This window comes from Artemia franciscana, chromosome 19, assembly GCF_032884065.1.
Source record: "Artemia franciscana chromosome 19, ASM3288406v1, whole genome shotgun sequence".
Classification (NCBI taxonomy): domain Eukaryota; kingdom Metazoa; phylum Arthropoda; class Branchiopoda; order Anostraca; family Artemiidae; genus Artemia; species Artemia franciscana.
Window position 1 is genome coordinate 26,638,571 of NC_088881.1, and position 21,887 is coordinate 26,660,457.

The window sequence follows — 21,887 nt, forward strand, 5'->3', positions numbered from 1 at the left end:
AAAGTTCTTAAATGAAGATTTTGATATCAAGAGATATATGAAAAGATCGGCTTATTATGCTGAATTCAAATATATAAGCTTCATTAAGATTAGTGTTACCCATAAAAGGCTACGAGCCTAAAAATTGCTCTTTACTCTAAGGTTTGACTGTTTTTTTTCCAATTTTTTAATAACAACTCCTGAAACACAAGGTCGTCTAATAAGAAAAGGAAGCTTTTTTTAAAAGTACTTTTAAACACTTTTGCATATTTTACCAGAATAAAGTTCACGGATGCGTGTTTACTTTCCAAATGTACAGTGAGCTTTCTAGATGTATGGAGAAACTGAATAAAAAAAAAAAGTTTTTTTCAACTGAAAGTATGGAGCGACATTGAAACTTAAAATGAACAGCAATTATTCCGTATTTCAAATTGTTTAAGAATGACTCCTGAAACCGGTGATTTAATTAGAGCAATGAGATATTTTCAAAAAGTTTCAAACAAAAACTTTAGCGTAAAGAACGATGTGTCGAGAAAAGGACAGCCCCTTCTTTTCCTTTAAATTTTGATGTCGCTCCTTACTTTAAGTTGATTTTTTTTAACATCAAGCTAATAAACGTTTAAATATGTAATCCAAAGATCAAGAAGAAAGATAAGAACATTACATAAATCTACGACAAGAATTCACTGGGTTTAACAAAACCAAAAATTCAGCTCTCCTTTTATTTTGAAATTATTGCAGAACTTTCAACTATTTAACTCGCTTTTTTCACAAAAGTACATCTGTAATTTTCGCAATTTTTCTGAGGCAGTTAAAACTGAAAAAAAGGGTCTTTATGTCAGAAAAGTAACGATTCCTTATTGCTAGAAAAGCTTAGCAATATTTTGGCCTTGCTGTTGACTACTTCCCGCTCTCTATCCCTTGCACTATTTGCCTTAAGATTATAATACATACTAGAAATTCTAGAAAAGTTCAGACTAGGCAGTGGCAAAAAAAACCTCGCTCAAATCAAATCTCAATGTCATAATGTCTTGAAGTGGGAAACAAAATAAGAAAATTTATAGTTTTTAAAAATTGCACGCAATGCTTTAATCATTTTTAACTTTTTTGCTTTATTTTACTAGCATATGTGCCATTTATGTAGACCGCAAGTGTTTCCAAGATGTTTATAATTGCCATCTGTATTCTAACAATAAAAGCTACAACACAAGCTTCCCGTGGTCTCTTCTCATTGGCTGAGCCTTGACGAATCAGGGACGTTCATGTGGCTGGCTTCGATATTTTTCTAATCTCTGATAGTTCTAGATAGTTTTATTTTAAAGAGGGATAAAGAAGGAAACAAAGTAAAAACTTTATAGTATCTGTAAATCTTTGCCATGAAGGCTTTTCTACCAATTTTAATTGGCCTTTTTGTCAGTGTAACTGCCAAAATCTATTTCGAAGAAAGATTTGATGATGGAGGTAAGTGAAATCAATAGGCTGCACTAGTTTTAGAAAAAAATTTACAGACCTGAGTTGGGCAAAGCCTGTTGGGTCCTCATGTTGGCTATTTTTGTTTTTGTTAATAGTGCTTTAAGACTTCCGTGAATGACACTATTATAACACAAGAGTGTTTGACCAAGGCTACTATGCTATTAGCCTACAGGTTTTGGGGCTCTTTACTAGGCTGAGAAAGTAGATAGAATTAGAAATCTTAGAAAGTAGTTGTTTAGCAAATAAAACATTCCTGATTATATCCAGAGCCTTAATGATGTCTTGGAAAGATATTTAAGCACGTATCTACTCCTTCTTTCCCTTAAGAGCACTAATCTTTGATGGCAATTAACAATCTATGTTAGCCTATAAAAGTGAAACTGCAAAATAGATCAGTATGCACCTATAGAACTAACTAGAGAGAAGGAGAAACGTTAAGTAAACAATTATTATTCCATAATATGCAGAATGATCATTATTAGCACATTTTGTATGCAGCTTTAACTTTATCAACCCATAATGTGCAAATATGTAGCCCAAATTATTTATTTCCTATCTTAAGAAAACTATTGGTAAAATTCTAGTTTAGCTACTTTTTCCTATCTTGGAAATGGGCAAAAGTTGAGAAAATTAAACTTTCATGGATGGGTCTAAAGACCAAAGTAGCCTATATCCTGGGAAGGTATTTTGCAATGCCCACCTCTACTCCTCCCCCTAGAGGACTGTAACCTTTGATGACATTTAAAAACCTTTCTGTTATCAAACTGAAACCTTACAAAATAGAACTTCTGGGATAGAAATTCTCACTCATAGGCTATCTACATGACTTATGATTCAATTCCTTGCCAAGTTTGAACTGAAGAATACAGCTATGGCTGCAATCACTGTTTTTGCATTTGTGTTTTAACTGGATGCTTTGACCACCTATGTGAGCCACCTCTTGCATGTTCATGGCTTAAATGCTTGGTAAAGAGGATGTCTTATTTGGGTGTGAATTATATTTTTAGGCCAACATCTTGTCACCACAATGGTATCTGAAAACAAATATTGGCAGCTGCAGGCACTCTGTAAGCTTGTTGTAAAGGAGATCATGTAGGTCAACTATGCAGTTTGTGGGATGTCTCTGAACTCCCTCAATTAGGCTAGTATCACTCTCATAGGAAGGAGAAGTGAGACATCCATGGAAATTCAAAACAGGGCTGATTATATTCTTATAGAACCTTTGGAAGACTTCCCAGACCACCTAGTAATAGTGCATTTAAGGAGACCAATGTTTGAATATGCTCCTCAGACTTCTTGTTGCCAGTGGCTATGGAACTTCAGTTGTTTGTCCACTATTGGTCCTACATCTCTTCCTTTGGAACTTGTCCTAAGTACTGAGTTTGACTGTTAATTGAGATCAGATATGTGGTACTGGTGACAGGGGGTGTTGCTACCAAAACGAAGGACACTTGTCTTCAGTTGTGTTTGAGAGTTCATACTGTAAACATCTCTATTGGAGATAATCTCATTATGCAGTAAGACTCAATTGTGATTTCCTATGGACTTTTTGTAATTGGAGTTGAAATTGAAGACAGTTGAACTTGGATTATTCAGTTATTTGATTTCCCTACAGACTTTTATTGAAAATAGTTTCTGAATCAGGACATAAAATTGTTAAGTTACTCAACAGCTAACTATTTTAGTTTAAATTCCTTTGGGATTTATGAATTAACACCCTCATTGGGATGGAGATTGAAACTATTGAGACAGAGAATACTAACTGTTTTAAACATAATCTTTTTCTGCCATGAAGGTTCTTAGCATGATATATTATTTCATTTGGATACAGAATTTTTGCTGAATCCTACAATTGATCTTCTGCCCTTTCAACATCTTCTTCACTTTTGTATTTTTTACCTAAATTCCCCATCAGCTGCTCTTACTCTAACACTACTCTAACTTGCCTCACTTATATATAGTTACTGTGAAGAACTTTTTGTCTGTTGTCAGGGATAGAATATTGTTACTGTTGTTGACAAACTGTCTCTCTTCCCCTCAAGAACCTCATTGTGTATATTTTTAAAAGGAAAATTAGAATAAATATACCCAATCTAAATATTTTCAAATATCCTCTTAAAAATGTTTTTTTAAGACCTTTTTTACTATATGATACAAAAGCTGCTGAGGAAATCAATATTTTATTTACTCTATATATCTGTGTGCAACCTTATAGTGTAATAATCAGTCCATTAGTCTAGAAGCACTAAAGTTCTGACCAATTTTATTTAACTTGCTTATATTATTATTTTTTGTGCTACTTTGTACCTTGAGTTTTGCTCTTATTAATTTTTTCCATAGTTTTATTTGTTTCATTTTTAGATGCTTGGGAACAGAGATGGGTTGCTTCTACACACAAAGGAGAACAGGCAGGGAAGTTTGTTTTAAGTCATGGCAAATTCTTTGGGGATGAGGAAAAAGATAAAGGTGAGTCTTGCATGTTTCACATTTTTCCTGGGATGTATGTTAGTGCCTCTTTCAATGCATAGTTTACTTTATTTTAAGTAATGATTTTTCAAGTATTAAGCTTGTGACATTGTGGCTTGACAAAAAAAAAAAAACAATTTCCTGACTAAAAGGGTTTTTATCAGGCTGAAATTATTGTTTTTCATTAATGAACAAGCAATGTGTTTTTGGCAAAATTAGATTTTAAAATAGTCAGTATTGAATCCTTAATATTCATGCTTTTTTACTGCGTTTTTACAGCCTATAAATGTTTTGTTTGGCTTCTGTGAAAGTCTGTATAGAATTCCATAGATTCTGTTCATATACAGTTATGTGAGCTAAGCTTTTTATTTGATGTATTTAAAACTTAAAATTAAAAAACGTTTGCCCAATTTGAAATTCCTCTTTAGTGTATTCTAATTTTCTTGTATGTATCTGACTGTTGACAATTTCAAGTCTGCAAAGCAGGAAAAGTGGGCTTGCAACCCACCCCCAGAACCAGGGAGGGAACTCCCCGGATAAATACAGCCTGCAAGGAAATATCAAAGACAAAAAATTCCCTTTTTGGTGACAACCTCTGTAGCAGATGATATATCAGTCTCCTAGCAACATGCACAGAGAGGCTTCAAGAATATCTTAACTAAGTCAGACGCCCTGCCAAACCGTTAAGCCTCAAAGTTAATTCAAACGAACAAAAAGTATAGCCAAGGCTGGACCTCTACTCAACCTATCCTCTACCAGGTTCTTGAACATCCTCGATGCTAAAAAAAAAAAAAAAAAAAAAAAAAAAAAAAAAAAAAAAAAAAAAAAAAAAAAAAAAAGTGAACTCTATAAATATAATATACACTCAAGCCAGAAAGAAATGAAAGACTATCCAAAAACAAGATTGGACAAGAATTCTGCCACTGATTAACATTGCCTGTGTACTGACTTGAAAATTGTTACACAGCAAAAGAATATGCTGTGAATATTGATTAGAATAAAACTTCTTCCAAGTCAAATTCATGCACGAGTCAAAAGTTGTGGATCCACTCATGCATCACTATCAAAAGCACTACTGTGAAATTCATTTCAAAATTTCTTGAATAGTTGCTAATAATAATGTCGTCAGACAATTCAGTCTAGTTATCTGCTACTCGCCAGCCTATTTTCTCCCAAAATCCTTGTGTAAATTTTATTTGGATCTTACCTGGTCACCAGGTAGCTTGACAATTTATAAAGTGTGCTTGGGTCATTTATCTCCTGAATGGAAAGCATTTATGAAGCTGTGTACTTTTGAAATTGCAAGAACTACCTGTATCAAATTTCAATAGATATTGAAATAGACCCAAGATCCTTAACTACCTCTGGTGTGCTAATAAATTGTGAATTGGTACAGTATGGGTATTCAGGTGGAGATATGTACATGTAATTTACCAAACCAACCTTTTCAATGCTGGCAAACATCGGGATTTTACGTCTCCATCCACACAAAGCATCAACATTCAGCTGTAATGTTTCATTTTCAGTTCAACTTTCTGTTTTTATGGCACTTGGTATTAACCAAGTGACATATAGCAGTCGCCAATTCTGTCGGTCTGTCTGTCTGTCGGTCTGTCCCGGTTTTGCTACTTTAGGCACTTCCAGGTAAGCTAGGACGATGAAATTTGGCAAGCGTATCAGGGACCGGACCAGATTAAATTAGAAATAGTCGTTTTCCCGATTTGACCATCTGGGGGGGAGTGGGGGCCCGGTTAATTCGCAAAAAATAGAAAAAATGAAGTATTTTTAACTTATCAGCGGGTATTTGGATCTTAATGAAATTTCATGTTTGGAATGATATTGTGTCTTAGAGCTCTTATTTTAAATCCCGACCGGATCTGATGACATTGGGGGGAGTCGGAGGGGGAAAACCTAAAGTCCCGGTTTTGCTACTTTAGGCACTTCCAGGTAAGCTAGGACGATGAAATTTGGCAAGCGTATCAGGGACCGGACCAGATTAAATTAGAAATAGTCGTTTTCCCGATTTGACCATCTGGGGGGGGGGGAGAAGGGGCCGGTTAATTCGGAAAAATAGAAAAAATGAAGTATTTTTAACTTATGAGCGGGTGATTGGATCTTAATGAAATTTGATGTTTGGAATGATATTGTGTCTCAGAGCTCTTATTTTAAATCCCGACTGGGTCTGATGACATTGGGGGGAGTTGGAGGGGGGAAACCTAAAATCTTGGAAAACACTTAGAGTAGAGGGATCGGGATGAAACTTGATGGGAAAAATAAGCGCAAGTCCTAGATACATGATTGACATAATCGGAACTTATTTGTTCTCTTTGGGGTAGTTGGGGGGGGGAGTAAGTCTTAAAAATTAGAAAAATGAGGTATTTTCAACTTGCGAACGGGTGATCGGATCTCAATGAAATTTGATGTTTAGAAGGATATCGTGTCTTAGAGCTCTTATTTTAAATCCCGACCAGATCTTGTGATGGGGGCGGGGAGTTGGGAGGGGGAACCTAAAACTTGGAAAACACTTAGAGTGGAGGGATCGGGATGAAACATGGTGGGAAAAATAAACACAAGTCCTAGATAGATGATTGACATAAACGGAACGGATCCGCTCTCTTTTGGGTAGTTGGGGGGGGGGGTTAATTCTGAAAAATTAGAAAAAATGAGGTATTTTTAACTTACGAACGGGTGATTGGATCTCCATGAAATTTGATTTTTAGAAGGATATCGTGGCTCAAAGCTCTTATTTTAAATCCTGACCGGATCTGGTGACATTGGGGGAAGTTTGGGGTGGGGAGACCTAAAATGATGGGAAACGCTTAGATTGGAGGGATTGGGATGAAACTTGGTTGGAAAAATAAGCAAAAGTCTTGCATACGTAATTTACATAATTGGAACGGATCCGCTCAATTGCGGGGGGGGGGGGGTAATTCTGAAAAATAAGAAAAATAACGTATTTTTAACTTACGAAGGAGTGATCGGATCTTCATGAAACTTCATATTTAGAAGGACCTCGTAACTCTGATATCTTATTTTAAATCTCAACCGGATCAAACGTAATTGGGGGGGGGGGCAGTTGGGGGGACCGGAAATCTTAGAAAATATTTAAAGCGGTGAGATCAGGATGAAACTGGATGGGAAGAATAGAAACCTGTCTAAGATACGTGACTGACATAACTGGACCGGATCTGCTCTCTTTTGTGGAATTGGGAGGGGGGAGGTAATTTTGAAAATTGAGGTATTTGTAACTTACGAAAGGGTGACCAGATCTTAATGAAATTTGATATTTAGAAGGATCTTGTGCTATAAAGTTTAACTTTAGGTTCTGACCTTCTCACAAGTGCCAAATGAGCTCTTGGCTCTTGGCTCTTCCGACCTCGTACCATATGAGCTCTCGGCTCTTCCGACCTCGTCCAAATGAGCTCTTGGCTCTTCCGACCTCGTACCATATGAGCTCTCGGCTCTTCCGACCTCGTCACAAGTGCCATATGAGCTCTTAGCTCTTGTTCCTTACAGCTTTGTTATCTTCTGCAAGTCCTTAGATATTAGATTACCCTACTTTATTATGCCTGTTAAAGCATTTAAAAATATGCAAAACAAAACAGGGTCGTATCAACTTTCCTGAGTTTTTTTGGGGAGGGTGGGGGGAGTAAGAAGCTCCCACCTTTTGGTCAGGTCGTGCATCTGGATCCACAGATGTTCCAATTTTTTGGCAGCTCCTCTGGATTGACTTTGGTTCGAAGGCGAAGAGCCTCCTTCTGTCTCTGCAGGTATGGTAACATGGTAAGTTTAAAGGACTTTATGCTGGATTTTTTCTAGATGGCCTTTTTGTTTATAAAAACTTTGAAATTGGAGGGAATTTTGAGTTTTTTCGTTTTGTTTTAAAACTCATCTTTCAAACAAGAGCTTGTAATTCAGTATTGAACGATTCTCTTTTTGCTATTTTTTAGAGATATGAACTTCCTAAATATTTTTTTTTACATACTATTTTTTTTAAGGTATTCAAACATCCCAAGACGCACGGTTTTATGGTTTATCAGCAAGGTTTGAGCCTATGTCAAATAAGGACAAGCCACTTGTTGTCCAGTTCACAGTGAAACACGAGCAAAACATTGACTGTGGTGGTGGATATGTCAAGCTTTTTGATTCAAGTCTTGACCAGAAAGACATGCATGGGGACTCACCATATTTGATTATGTTCGGTGAGCAAATTATTCTTCTTTTGAAGCTTTCAAGCTTCAGCCTTTTCGTTCTTTGTTACTCTTACCATTTTAGATCTTGCCATCTTCATTGATCTTTATGTTAATGCCCTCATTATTTTATTGTGCTTCTGTCTATGGACATGGCTACACAAAACAAAAACACATTAACTATGTGAAAAAAATATGGGTTGGAAGTGCTATATAAAAAATTGGAAGCTTTAAAATGGTTTAATGTATAAGCGAATTGATTTATTGATAATCAGTCGAAAATGTTTTTTTCAATAAAAAGAAATGAAGTCAAATAAGTGCTGGAAATTAAAAACGTTTTGAATTTGTTTTTTTAATTGGCGAGGTTGTAACTAGCTTATCATTCATTTTTCAATGAGTTTGGTAAAAGCCAAGCTTATTGCCCTGCAGTTTTCATTGATAAACCATGTCTCAGACTCTTCAGGGTGCTTTTCGAGATTCCAGTGTATTTTTTTCGCGATACATTGTTACCACTAACATTAATTGAAATAATAGTTTCCACTCTGAATCAACTTCACATGGCAATTCATTCTCACTTGATAGTTTTTTTCTTTTCAAAATGTGTTTTTGAAGTTTTGGTTGTTATGGGCTATAGTTCTTTCTTTATTAGGTTGCGACGAATGCAAAAACTACGTTCGATCTATTTTAGCCCGATATCTTACTATTATATATATGATATGATTATATATATGATATTATGTATGATATATCTATGATATAAAAGCTACAGGTTATAGTTGAGCTAATATTTAAAATGTGATAGAAATAGGGGACTATGAAATCTGATTATGTATAGGTGTAGACGAATTAGATTTTCATGATTCGCCCTTGTTGAACTTTGCTTTTGTGGTCAAAATTTTGAAAATCCATGCGGCCAAAAGTAAGTAAGTGGAAGAAATAATTTGGCTTGACAAATTTCTGAAGCATTAGGTTGCCAAATAAGACTTTCTCTCCGACACATTACGGGGTGTAGTAAAAACTGATATATGTTTTTTAGAAGTAAGAACAGCAACCAATTCCCCCAGTAGAAGGGTAGTAAGTAGGAATTTCATTTTTTCTTTTTTTTTCTTAGTAAATTAATAAACATCTTTCAGACAATTAACATAGCATCTATTATCTTCAACTCAGCTATATTTCCCCAACAGGGGGCATTCAATATCTTTGTTCGGGTTTGGGGGGGGGGGGGGCTCACGATAAAAAACGCCCCAAAACGTTGTTTATATCTTTATTTTTTTATGTTTTCAGACTGTTGTTTGAAGTTTATTGTAAATATCGATCGATTAAAATATGTAATTTTTTGTTTTGACGCTTAAGAGTGGTGATTTTGACATAAAATACAGAATTATACCTTTGTTTTTGTTGCTTCAAATTTCATGTCTATTAAAGTTTTTACTAGTTTGGTTTTATTAGGTCCTGATATATGTGGTCCAGCCAATAAAAAGGTTCATGCCATCTTTAACTACAAAGGGAAGAATTTGTTGACCAAGAAAGAAATTAGGTGCAAAGATGATGTTTATACCCATCTGTATACATTAATAGTCAAGCCAGACAATACCTATGAAGTTCTGATTGACAACGAACTTGCTGAAAGTGGAGAATTGGAAGCTGATTGGGATTTTCTTCCACCAAAGAAAATTAAGGATCCAAATGCTCAAAAACCAGAAGACTGGGATGATCGGGCCAAGATTGATGACCCCAGTGACACCAAGCCAGAGGTAGGTTTTTTTGAACAGAATACTGAATGCGGATGAATGACTACATATCGGTTGGGGAGATGCAAAGGTGCTATGTAAAATATAAGTGAAAAATGAGCTATACATCGATTCTACTAAAATCAGGCACATCCGATAGATTGCTTTAAGCGGAATGCACGTATCCCCTTTTTTTTCCCATGTATTCTTAATTTTGTAATCCACTCAAAACGCGTTGTACCAGTTTTTCAGACCAAAAAGCGTTAAGTGTACGACTCTTCTATGGCCACGAAGATTGACGCATAAGGGCCACCACGAGATGGCTAAAAAGGCGTGATTGGAGCTCGAGAGACATAGGAGGGGTATATTTTCCAAAACAGTTTTTTGCTTATCCCTGACATTTTCGAAAATGTCACTTAACGTCTTTCGTATTTACACAGCTGATATTGCCAAAGATTGTCCTTTGCAGTCATCTATCTAGTGCCAAACGAAAAGCAGTTCATATCCGAATGGGGTAAGAAGAGGTTGTAAGAAAGGATTTGAAATGATCTAGACATACACTATTTTATATCCATATGCGCCATTCCAAAGAATAAAGGGAATGGGATTTCTATACATTAATGCAGATACAAAGAGTCAAGAAATTTCGGGGAGATTCTTGGAATATTCCTTAACGGGATTAAGAGGGGGGAGATCTCTCTTTTCGATAAGGTTTATATGATTCTTTTTTGTTCAGTTTTAACTGTTTCAGCACTGGCCTAAGTAAAATAAGCATTGTGAAGACTTTTCTCAAAAATAAAGACTTTTGAATAGGGATGGATGCGAAACTAGGTATCTCCAACGTTTAAGTAAAACGAGTAAGAAAGTCCTGAAAACTGAAAAAGGCTACTATATTATAATGCAACAACAAGGAAAAGTAAAAAAAAAATTACTGTCCAATGTCAAAAAGAAAATTCAGAAAAAATCAGCATGATATATTTAACTTTTTCTAGATAAGAATATATTCTAATCTAACGGTTAAAAAACAATGAAAAGGGAAATACCTCATCTTCATTTTCATCAATTGAACTTTTCTGCTTTTCAGTATCATTGAGCATGCTCAAAATTAATGACATTTAAAGGCCCCATATAGTCGAGAAAAAAAAAATCTAAACTGACAAGGGAAATAATCTAACAATCTTAATTTTGATTTATGTACAGGTCTATATGTGGCTAATTTGCTTTTATATTGTTTATACAGTTTTGTGTCCTTCAGAAACAAAAATGATGATCAACTGCTGTTTTGAAGTTGCACCTGCTAGGACAAATGTCAGCAAGGAAAAGGGAATCCCCTGCCTCAAGGGCAAGTTAATGACCAAATGTAGGGTACTGTAGCTAGATGAGCGGTCAGGAAGCTTTTGGGAGGAAAGGGGTGTCTATTCTCTAAGCCAAAATATCTAGATGTTAAGAATTTCCACGTTATCTCTCAAACTTGTTTTTGGAGAACAGGGGTACGTTTACTTCTAAGAGAGAGCTGAAGGGGGGGGGGAGAGACATTAGTGCAAAATCTAGTTACTTCTTCGGAAACTTGTAAAATCTTGATTTAGATGTAGTGTTACAGTTTATACCATACAATGTTCCTAATAAATTGATTTATTTTGACCCATTTGACAGAGTGGCATATCGCTTTTCTAACATATAACCCGTAGCTTGGGACGTAGGCCTACGGGGGGGCGGGTCCGGCTCTCCTCCCTGACATACAGGATGATCTTCAGTTTCTAAGGATTTCTTATTTAAATTGTCAAATGATTTTTTTTCATTTTTGCCCCTTCCCCCCTCCACCCAAAAAAATAAATTCTGGCAAAAGTGCCTGCCTAGCTCCTTTTTTCCAGAATATATTCGTCATTGTATAAGTCTTTGAAAAAAGCGCACAAAGTTAAAGAAATTGGTTTTCTTCTAAAGGAAAAAAAAATTGTATTGTCGTTAATTTTTTGGTTAGCCGGTTAAATTGTGTTGAATGATATAGAAAATTCTCCAAAGTTTTAACCTTTTCTTAATGCTTTACTGGAATGTCTTTTTTCCTTCATTATGCAAAGGTTTCCTATAGTCTGCCTTTTCTGCTTGGAAACGGCAGTTTTGCATTTATTTAGAGCTTTAGTATCATTTACTAACTTGAGGCACTTAAATGGCTTCTGATTGGAAATTCCTTAAGTTCATTGATTATTTTTAAGCCCTTTTAGCTATTTGCAGGAAGTTGTTCTTTTTTGAGGTTCTTCGTCGCTGTCACAGTAGTTACTACTACTTCTAACTACACATACAGCTACAAGCGGGGCTCAACAGCTGTATAAGTTCCTCCATTCCTCTCTGTCAAGGCTCCACTGTTTACTCCTCCCCATGGACTTCTTTCTTCCTTGAAATATTCTCCGATTTTTCTCACCTCAACCGATGATGTTCGTTCGGCTAAAGCTGAAATGTCAAAAAGAACTTTTTTTGATAATCCTTTATCCATAATAAGTAGCCTAACTATTTTAGACAGCTTTTCATTATAGACCTAGACAGTGTATTTGTCAGTTTTTTTTTTTTGTTTTTTTTTTTATTGTTAGCATTGAAAAACCTCTTTTCTTGTTCTCGTTGAAGATTTTAGGGGAAAAAAGAAAAATTAGTCTTTTAAGAAAAAAATTTATTTCTCGTTGCCTTTCCGCCTTAAATTTTATATATCTTTAAAGTTATTTGTATGCGGGAATACAAGTGAGGAGGGGAAGGTTTAGGAAAGTAGAGGATATTTCCGGAAATCTTCTGAGCTGTTTTGCACTGCAAAACAGCAGTTGGATTGAACCGTTGATGGTTTTTACAGCTTTTGTTTAACATAACATCTTTCAAACGAGTACTTTGAAATGCTCTAATGGAAGAAACAATACCCTTAATTTACTATTTTCTTTGTAACCTTCTTCTTGCTCTAGAAGCTTTTAGCTTATTATTTGAGACGCTTTTAACCTGAAGCTTCCTTCATAAACCCAATATTTAGGTTTCAAGAAAGCCAATTTGGATCTCTCCGAATAATTGATATCAAAGAAAATTGCGTTCTCCGATATGATGTATAATAATGTAAAATTAATAAGAAAATTATTGAAAAAATAATGATTTTCTCTTTTTCCCGTAACATATAGTGTTGAACGTCTTTGCGGGGTAAAAATTAATTGGAATTAGTATATGGGGCTCAAAACGAACCAGGTCAAATAACTTCTCTCTTGAATACCTTGAATAATTAAAAAAAAATATTAGCGATAATGTTGGTGATAGAGTGGGACTGCAGCTATTTTTCTGTTTTTCTTTTTTTTTAAACTTGCCGAGGGCCAGTTTCCCGAGCGCCAGGACAGGGATTCATTTTTTAGTGAAAAGGGATTTCCTAAGTTATTGCTGTAATTTAGAAAATGAGTTGATCTCTTTCGGAATCGTGAATTTGGACCGCATTTTAGTTTGTGATTTTAAGTGGAAATCTGTGAATGATTTAAAAGTTAAGATTTTGAGTCTTTCTCCTCAATTACTTATCAACTTGATTTTTTTTTATTGTGATATTGTACTTTTAATGTTTTTTTTTCGCATTTTGTGAAAAAAATGCTGTTTCAACTCAATTTTTGTTGTTTTATTACTGATTATGCATGAAATATTTTCTAGGACTGGGATAAGCCGCAATTCATTCCTGACCCAGAAGACAAAAAACCTGAAGATTGGGATGATGAAATGGACGGTGAATGGGAACCCCGTCAGATCGACAACCCTGAGTACAAAGGTGAATGGAAACCAGCACAAATTGACAATCCAGACTACAAGGTTTGTCTTTAAGAAAAAATTTTTTTCTCGTTTTCTTTTCCCCTTAAATTTTCGAAATCTTTGAAGTTATCTGTCGTCAGGAATACAAGTGCGGAGGGGGAGGTTTAGGAAAGTAGAAGATTTTTCAGGATTTCTTCTATGCTGTTTTGCACTGCGAAATATGTTCTAGTAATGACCCTGTCCCCTGTACAGAGTTTTGTCAGAACTTGTTTTAGAACCGATTCTTGTTTTTTGTTTCAAGTGGGAACTTCTCTGACTATTCAAATAAGGGCTATAGTGGACTCTTGTATTCAATTTCTTCTCTTTTGCTTATCTATTAAATTGGAATAAAAAAAAATAAAGACAATTTCATTCGTAGTTTGTTTTGAATTTTATCGAGGTAAAAACTAAACTGTAACTTATACTGAATAATAAATCCAAAGTAATTGACTTGAAGTAACCCGAAGAGTCAGTAATTAGTTTGAAGATTTGTTTGTATATTGTATGCAATAAGGTCTATGTTATGTCTTACAATAGTTCTGTTTTTATGGCACTTTGTATTAACCAAGTGACATATAGCAATCGCAAATTCTGTCGGTCCCGGTTTTGCTACTTTAGGCACTTCCAGGTAAGCTAGGACGATGAAATTTGGCAGGCGTATCAGGGACCGGGCCAGATTAAATTATAAATAGTAGTTTTCCCGATTTGACCATCTGGGGGGGGGGGTGAGGGGCCTGTTAATTCGGAAAAAATAGAAAAATTGAAGTATTTTTCACTTACGAACGGTTGATCAGATCTTAATGAAATTGGATGTTTGGAAGGATAGCGTGTCTCAGAGCTGTTATTTTAATTCCTGGCCGGATCTGGTCATATTGGGGGGAGGCAGGTTGGGAGGGGGGAAACCTAAAATCTTGGAAAACACTTCGAGTTGAGGGATCGGGATGAAACTTGATGGGAAAAATAAGCACAAGTCCTAGATAAATGATTGACATAAACGGAACGGATCCGCTCTCTTTGGGGTAATTGGGAGGGGGGGGGGGGGGATAATTCTGAAAAATGAGGTATTTCTAACTTACAAACGGGTGATCGGATCTCAATGAAATTTGATATTTAGTAGGATATCGTGTCTCAGAGCTCTTATTTTAAATCCCGACCGGATCTGGTGACATTGGGGGGAGTTGGGAGGGGGAAACCTAAAATCTTGGAAAACACTTATAGTGGAGGGATCGGGATGAAACTTGGTGGGAAAAATAAGCACAAGTCCTATATACATGTTTGACATAACTGGAACGGATCTGCTCTCGTTGGGGTAGTTGGGGGGGGGGGGGGGTAATTCTGAAACATTAGAAAAAAAATGCGGTATTTTTAACTTACGAACGGGTGATCGGATCTCAATGAAATTTGATATTTAGAAGGATATCGTGTCTCAAAGCTCTTATTTTACATCCCGAGCGGATCTGGTGACATTGGGGGGAGTTTAGGGTGGGGTAACCTAAAATCACGGCAAACGCTTAGATTGGAGGGATCGAGATGAAACTTGCTGGGAAAAATAAGCAGAAGTCTTAGATACGTGATTTACATAATTGGAACGGATCCACTATTGGGGGGGGGGGGGTAGTTCTGAAAAATTAGAAAAAATGACGTATTTTTAACTTACGAAGGAGTGATTAGATCTTCATGAAACTTCATATTTAGAAGGACCTCGTAACTCAGATCTCTTATTTTAAATCCCTACCGGATCCAGCGTCATTAGGGGGGGGGGGGCGGAAATCTTAGAAAGTACTTTAAGCAGAGAGATCAGGATGAAATTGGATGGGAAGAATAAAAATCTGTCTAAGATACGTGACTGACATAACCGGGCCGGATCTGCTCTCTTTGGTGGAGTTGGGGGGGGGGGGGGTAATTTTGAAAATTGAGGCATTTGTAACTTACGAAAGGGTGATCAGATCTTAATTAAATTTGATGTTTAGAAGGATCTTGTGCTTTAAAGCTTTAATTTTAAATTCCGATCAGATCCTGTTATATTGGGGGGAGTTGGAGGGGGAAACCAGAATTCTTGGAAAACGTGAAAACTGGGGTATTTTTATCTTACGAATAGGTGATCGGATCTTAATGAAATTTGATATTTAGAAGGAATTCGTGTCTCAGAGCTCTTATTTCAAATCCCGACCAGATCTTTTGATATTATCTTGGAAAACACTTAGAGTGGAGGAATCGGGATGAAACTTGGTGGATAGAATAAGCAAATATTCTTGATACGTGATTGATATAACCATACTGGATTCGCTCTCTTTGGGGGAGTTGGGGAGAGGGGTTCAGTGATTTGATGAGTTTGGTGCTTCTGGACGTGCTAGGACGATGGAAATTGGTAGGCGTGTCAGGGAGCTGCATAAATTGACTTGATTAAGTCGTTTTCCCAGATTCGATCATCTGGGGGGCTAAAGGGAGAGGAAAAATTAGGCATTTATAAGCTACGAGTGGGTGATCGGATCTTAATGAATTTTGATATTTAGAAGGACATCGTGACTCAGAGCTCTTATTTTAAATCCTGACCGGCATTAAGCCTCTGATTTTCCTTTTAAATCAATCTATTGATTCTTAGAATTTTGTTAGAGCTCATACCATATGAGCTCTTGGCTCTTAGCTCTTCTTGCCTCGTCGCAAGTGCCATATGAGCTCTTAGCTCTTGTTTATGAAAAATGCCTATTTCTATTCTTATTGACACATTTGGTTTTCTTTTTTTGTGAAGGTAGTGAGTCGGCACAGATTCCATATATTCGGGATGCTACATTGTTACTGGGGAGGGGGGGGGTTGAAACTATTAGGTCTGCAATTTTTTTCGATAAACGCAGAAGGGAATGCATAAATAACTTAAAAGTCTTTCTATGAATGAAATTGTATGATATGCTACATTTTGGAAAAGATAATAATTCTGTACATTGTGAGAGCTAAATAAGACTCAAGATAACGGGTTGAACCCCTTCTACGGTAGGTACGTTCTCTGATAGGTTGGATCTGGTAGAACTTGTTTGGTCTGTGGGGATATATTGTAAATCGTAAGCTTTGCAAAATTGACACTTGACATCTTTTGAATTACGATGCAGAACTGCTTGTAAGCTATAGATTCTATTGATGCAATACTTAATAATAAAATTAGCATTAAAACTTGTCAATTTTAGTACTTATGGTTGTAGCACGATTTCACAAATTTTTATCTTGCGGGAAGCAAGTAGATTTGCCAAACCAGGGAAATTTGGCTAGGGGTTCGGGCCAAACTATAATACTGGTTACCATAAAAGTGAATTAACTAATTTACGTACTTAAAGTGCCAAAAAGGATTACAAAATAGGGGACGAACGAATTGTGATATCGATCTATCTTGAGTTTCAGGGCTCTAATTTCGGTCTTGACCTAGTTCTAAGCACCGTCATCTTCTATTCCATGTAGAGTGAAAACTAGGAAGAAGCGCAAACTGGTGCGGGTTTCTTTCAGAACGGCTTTAACGGTTTATTCGTGCTGTTTTTACTAGTGCCTTTAATTAAATGTATGCGGACTAGAATTATAAAAAGAATCTCAACAAGGGAGGATGTAACAACGAGTCGCTCTCCTAAGGATGCTCGAGTTTAAATTGTTAAATAATTTGATATTTTAGGGACCATGGATCCACCCAGAAATTGATAATCCTGACTACAGCCCTGATCCTAACATGGGTAAATATGACGACATCAGTATCATTGGATTGGATTTATGGCAAGTCAAATCTGGTACCATTTTTGATAATTTCTTGGTTGGTGATGATCCAGCTGAGGCCAAAAAAGTAAGTTGACTGCGTTAATTAAATTAAATAATTTTTTTTTTTTTTTTAAATGAGATTATTCAATTCTATTATTAATTTTACATTGGAATCTTGTAAAATAAAATCTATTTGGAAAAAATAAATTAAGCTACTTTAAATAAAATTAAGGAAAAAGATGAGAAGCACAAACAAAAATAGAACATTATAAGCTAAAATGAATGTCTTTTTATTTTTGACAGAATTTTAAATAATTTGTTTGTTTTTTTTGCTTAAAAACAGGAAAGACGAAATAATTCTCAGCCAATAAACAAAGGGAGAAAAACACATATTTTGGCCGAAATCTCCGTTCAGTTGTCAGTACCATAAAAAATATTGAAAAGTAATTACACAACCACGGAACAAGATAAAAAAAAAGCAAACTCAATATCAAAAATAAAAGACGCTTCTGAGAAGAGAACTCTTCTTTCGTATTTTTTGTTTTGTGAGGTTTTTTCTTTTGTTTTGTTTAATGGACTTTTATCTGCTTTTTATTCTTATTTTTACACTAAGACAGCTGAGGCGTGGTCTCGGCCGTTTTTCCTTTTTTTATGGATTTGGTCAAACATGCCTCATCCATCTTCACTGCTGGGAGCAGACCGAGCAAGTTATGTGGCTGAAAAATGCAAATAAGGCCAAGCATGTTTATATCTTGTTCAGTTCGCATCCGTTCAAGACGCGAATTATAATCACAAAAAGCTAATTACAGTGGGGGGAAGCAAGGAAATTACTTGTAGCCTTGTGTTTTCATTATAAACAGGTTTATTAGGAATGGTGGGAGGGAGACATAGCTAGTGTGAGTGGCATTAAATTACGGGGATAGGAAAATTCTACTAGTACTTGGTGGAGGAGTTGAAGCCACTTTTTGTAGTTGACTCTTTGTCAACTATAAGAGCATTTGATGAAAAATGTGCTACATGAGGACTAAAAAAAGTGAATTGTGAGCGGCATTAGATAGGGAGGTTAGGAAAATACTAACGTTGGCTAGTGAAGGCGTCGAAGTTACAATTTGTAAACTTGATATCAACTAGAAAGAAAGCATCTGCTATAAGTTACAATTTACGATAATTTGAATAAAATAGTTCATTTATTTAAAAACCTTACTTCCTTTGACCACTGAAATGATTGGTTGTTTTCAAGCCTATATTGGGGTTCTTCCAACAACTCGATTGGAAGTTTCCTATCATATTTACCTCTCGAACAAAATCTTTCATTCATTCTTATCCTTACTTTTTGCAACGGTGAGAGCATTCACCTCAGCTTTCAGACCTTCTATAAGTTGTGTTTTCCCCGAGACTGTAAACCTACAACATAGCTTATGTCAATCGCCGGGTAGGTTTTGTGTGAATATGCTTGTTTTCCGGAATAAGATGTTACATGTTCGGGTACTTGTATGATGTACGCCCTACCGCTCTAGTTGTTCATTCATTAACGCATCGCACGACCGGTTTTTTTTTGTTAGTTTCTTTCAGCTTAGCGTGAGACAAGACAAAGAGAAGTGACAAAATGGGTGGAAAATATATAATTTGGGCTATATATTTGCTCGTCAGGCGGGTAGGAGTAAAGTATTGGACAGCGTGAAGTTAGAAAACAATTCTTACTGCATAATATGCAGAATAGTTGTACCTAATACATTAGGCATGCAGACCTGCAATAGTTTACCCCACCCCCACCACCTAATTTGCAAATGCATTTCCCAAATTTGTTTCTGAAGTTTATATTGTTATCATACTTAGGTATATCTAATTAGGACTGAGCATCAGAAAGACCTATTGGAAGAATATTAGGTAGGTCGTAGATCATACAAGTACCCATGTTCGTGCTTTTATCAGCATGAAGTTGATTTTTTTTTTTTTTTTTTTTTTGTCTTTGCAAACTGTTTTGTTTCGAGTTTCAAATTGTCTTTGCCGAGGAAGAACTATTAGAAACTGTTCTTTGTTTTGATAATTAACGGTAATTATGGATGAAGTTAATGGTGAACATTTGTTTTGTAGATTGGTGATGAGTTATGGAAAAATACCAGCAAAGCAGAACGAGCAATGAAAGACAAACAGGACGAAGAAGAAAGGAAACAGATGGAAGAAGAAGAGAAAAGTAAGAAAGCCGACGAGGAGGATGAAGAAGAAGACGAAGACTTGGACAAAGAAGATTCAGAAAAAGAAGACGAACCAGCTGAAGTAAGTTTATTATTGATTTTTCCTAAGGGCTGGGAAAATAAAGCTTTTGTTAAGCAAACAACTTTATTTTGTGAATGCGGTCGTATTCTAATGCTAGCTGTCTGCCAAAAATTCAGTCTTGGAGTGTTTTTACGCTGGGATTTTTTATTCTGAGAAGTCGTGTCACCAAAAACTAAAATTAACAATTATAACTGTTGGAACACCTATTACAGGGTAAAAAAATTACTTTTCCATAGTAGATAGCCTAATGAAGCGTTAACAGCCATAGTGAACCAGCTGCAGAATTTTCCGAGTACTGATTCCCAAAATTTTCTGATACTGAATATTTTTCTGTACATTCAAGTAATTTTATTAATTCGTTTATTAGTGAAAATGTTTAATAGAAACCATGAACTAAATTTAGTGAACTTTGTTTTGATTTTCTTTAGTTGTTTATTATGGTTAGTTTTTGTGGATTCTCATCAGTCTGTGAGGTTTATATTTGAAAAAAAAAAATTGAAGTATCTTACTCTAAATTGGAACTTGGGCATTATTAAAAAATAGAAACGAAGCTATTGATGCTCCACATTATTAATTCTATTAATTCGTTCATTGGTGGAAGCAGTGGCGGTTCTGGGCCTGGGCAGGGGGCGCCTGCCCCCCCCCCCCCTCCATTTGTTCTGACCTCCGAAATTAATTTTCTTTTATTTTATATTTCATTACCCTGTGGTATACCATGCCCCCTCCTCCCAGATTATAAGGCCTAAAACCGCTACTGGGTGGAAGTTTTAAGATATTATTTGACTTGTTTTTTTTTAGCTTTTAAAATTTTTTATACAATTTGTTTTTTTGTTTTTTCATTCTGATCAATCTGGAAGGTTTTTATTTTAAGGAAAGAAATTGAAATATTTTGCTTAGTGTTCTAAATTGGAACTTGGATACTATTGAAAAAGAAACGAAGCTATTAATGCTTCACATTATTAATTTTATTAGTTCGTTTATTGGTTGAAGTGTTTAATAGTAACTATGAACTGAATCCAATTGACTTTGTTTGCTTTTAAAATACTTAATTGAAATGATTTTTTGGGGGATTCTATTCAATCTTGGAGGAAGAAATTGAAATATTTTACTTAGTATCTTGGTTTTGCCATAGGAACTTTATCCATTATGCTTTTGGTTTGGACACCTGAGGCTTGGGTCTAGCCACGCCTTTTAGTGTCTCAAACCATCACCACCCGGTACGCATTCAGGAATCAACACCCTTCCTTGTCCACCAAAAAAATTCGTCACTTTTTTTCCTGAGAAACTGTGTGTGTCCCAATTCCACATGTTTATTATACCTAATCAATAAACAATAGCTACGTCTCAGTGCCACAGCTATAATGTTACCTAGTTAGGGAAGCCCAATCACAAAAAAGGTAGGGCTATCCCTCCCGGCTATGTGTGGGAAGGAAGCGAGTGAAGTCCTAGTATGTAACGTTTTCTAAAGAGGGTATCAATAAACTGATGCAAAGTTGTGATTAGCTTTTCAATTTTAAATTTGAAGTTTATTGGATTGCAGTTTATAGATTGAGCTTTGAAACTTATTATAAATAATTTTCCCTCTCTTGGTTTCATTTATTTTGCAAAGTTTGATGCTTTCTAAACAATCGTTCCACACCAAACCCCCTCCTGCTGACAAACAGAAACTTTAATCTTAGTAAATAAGCGTCATCAGTGAAATTTAAGCTTTTTTTCAGAGTTCTGGACTCTCTGTCAATGACTGTGCATAATTGCAAAGCAAAAATCAGTTCTTCTTTTTTTTCTAGGAGTCCACCGAACACGATGAGTTGTAAGCTGCTGCCCCCAATAGATGTTGTTTTAGGTTATTTAAATAGCTGATGTTTAAGGTTCCATTGCTACAAGTTTCGAGAGATGCGTGTGTTGTGTGAAAAAGTCGAAGTTTTGTATACTTTTTTTCTACATTGAACATGATGGTATTTCAAAAGACAATATCAACATTGTCAGATTCCCTTTTTTGTATGTGAATAAACAGGTTCACACAATATTTTTGGGTTGATTTTTGTCATAGAATGATAGCCGTGTTGGTTGTATATTTTAACGAAGAAGATGTCGCTGGATTCACATCCTGTTTTTGGAAGGCGGTTGAGCTGACTTCCTTTGCAAACCTACAAGAAATAGATCTACCTATCTTAAGAATAGCAATAAGTAATAGTATTAAGAATAAAAATAAGTAGAATGTTTAAACTTTGATGGACCCGTAGAAACAGTA

At 35.7% G+C, this 21,887-nt stretch overlaps 1 protein-coding gene across 1 annotated transcript; it reads left to right on the forward strand.

Moving 5' to 3' along the window:
• The first annotated feature begins 1,222 nt into the window (after nt 1–1,222).
• Nucleotides 1,223–21,662, forward strand: LOC136039494 (calreticulin-like). The gene is made up of 8 exons (XM_065723282.1): nt 1,223–1,440; nt 3,814–3,918; nt 7,917–8,120; nt 9,558–9,862; nt 13,493–13,648; nt 17,280–17,444; nt 19,454–19,636; nt 21,424–21,662. The coding sequence occupies exons 1-8, from the start codon at nt 1,356–1,358 to the stop codon at nt 21,448–21,450; spliced, it is 1,230 nt and encodes a 409-aa protein (XP_065579354.1). The 5' UTR covers nt 1,223–1,355; the 3' UTR covers nt 21,451–21,662.
• Nucleotides 21,663–21,887: the final 225 nt, after the last annotated feature.

Excerpts from the sequence above, each read along its gene's own strand:
- LOC136039494 (XM_065723282.1), top strand. The coding sequence starts at position 1,356 with ATGAAGGCTTTTCTACCAATTTTAATTGGCCTTTTTGTCAGTGTAACT. Across the intron at positions 9,863-13,492 it reads CCAGTGACACCAAGCCAGAG|GACTGGGATAAGCCGCAATT; the intron begins GTAGGTTTTTTT and ends AATATTTTCTAG. Across the intron at positions 17,445-19,453 it reads ATCCAGCTGAGGCCAAAAAA|ATTGGTGATGAGTTATGGAA; the intron begins GTAAGTTGACTG and ends TTTGTTTTGTAG.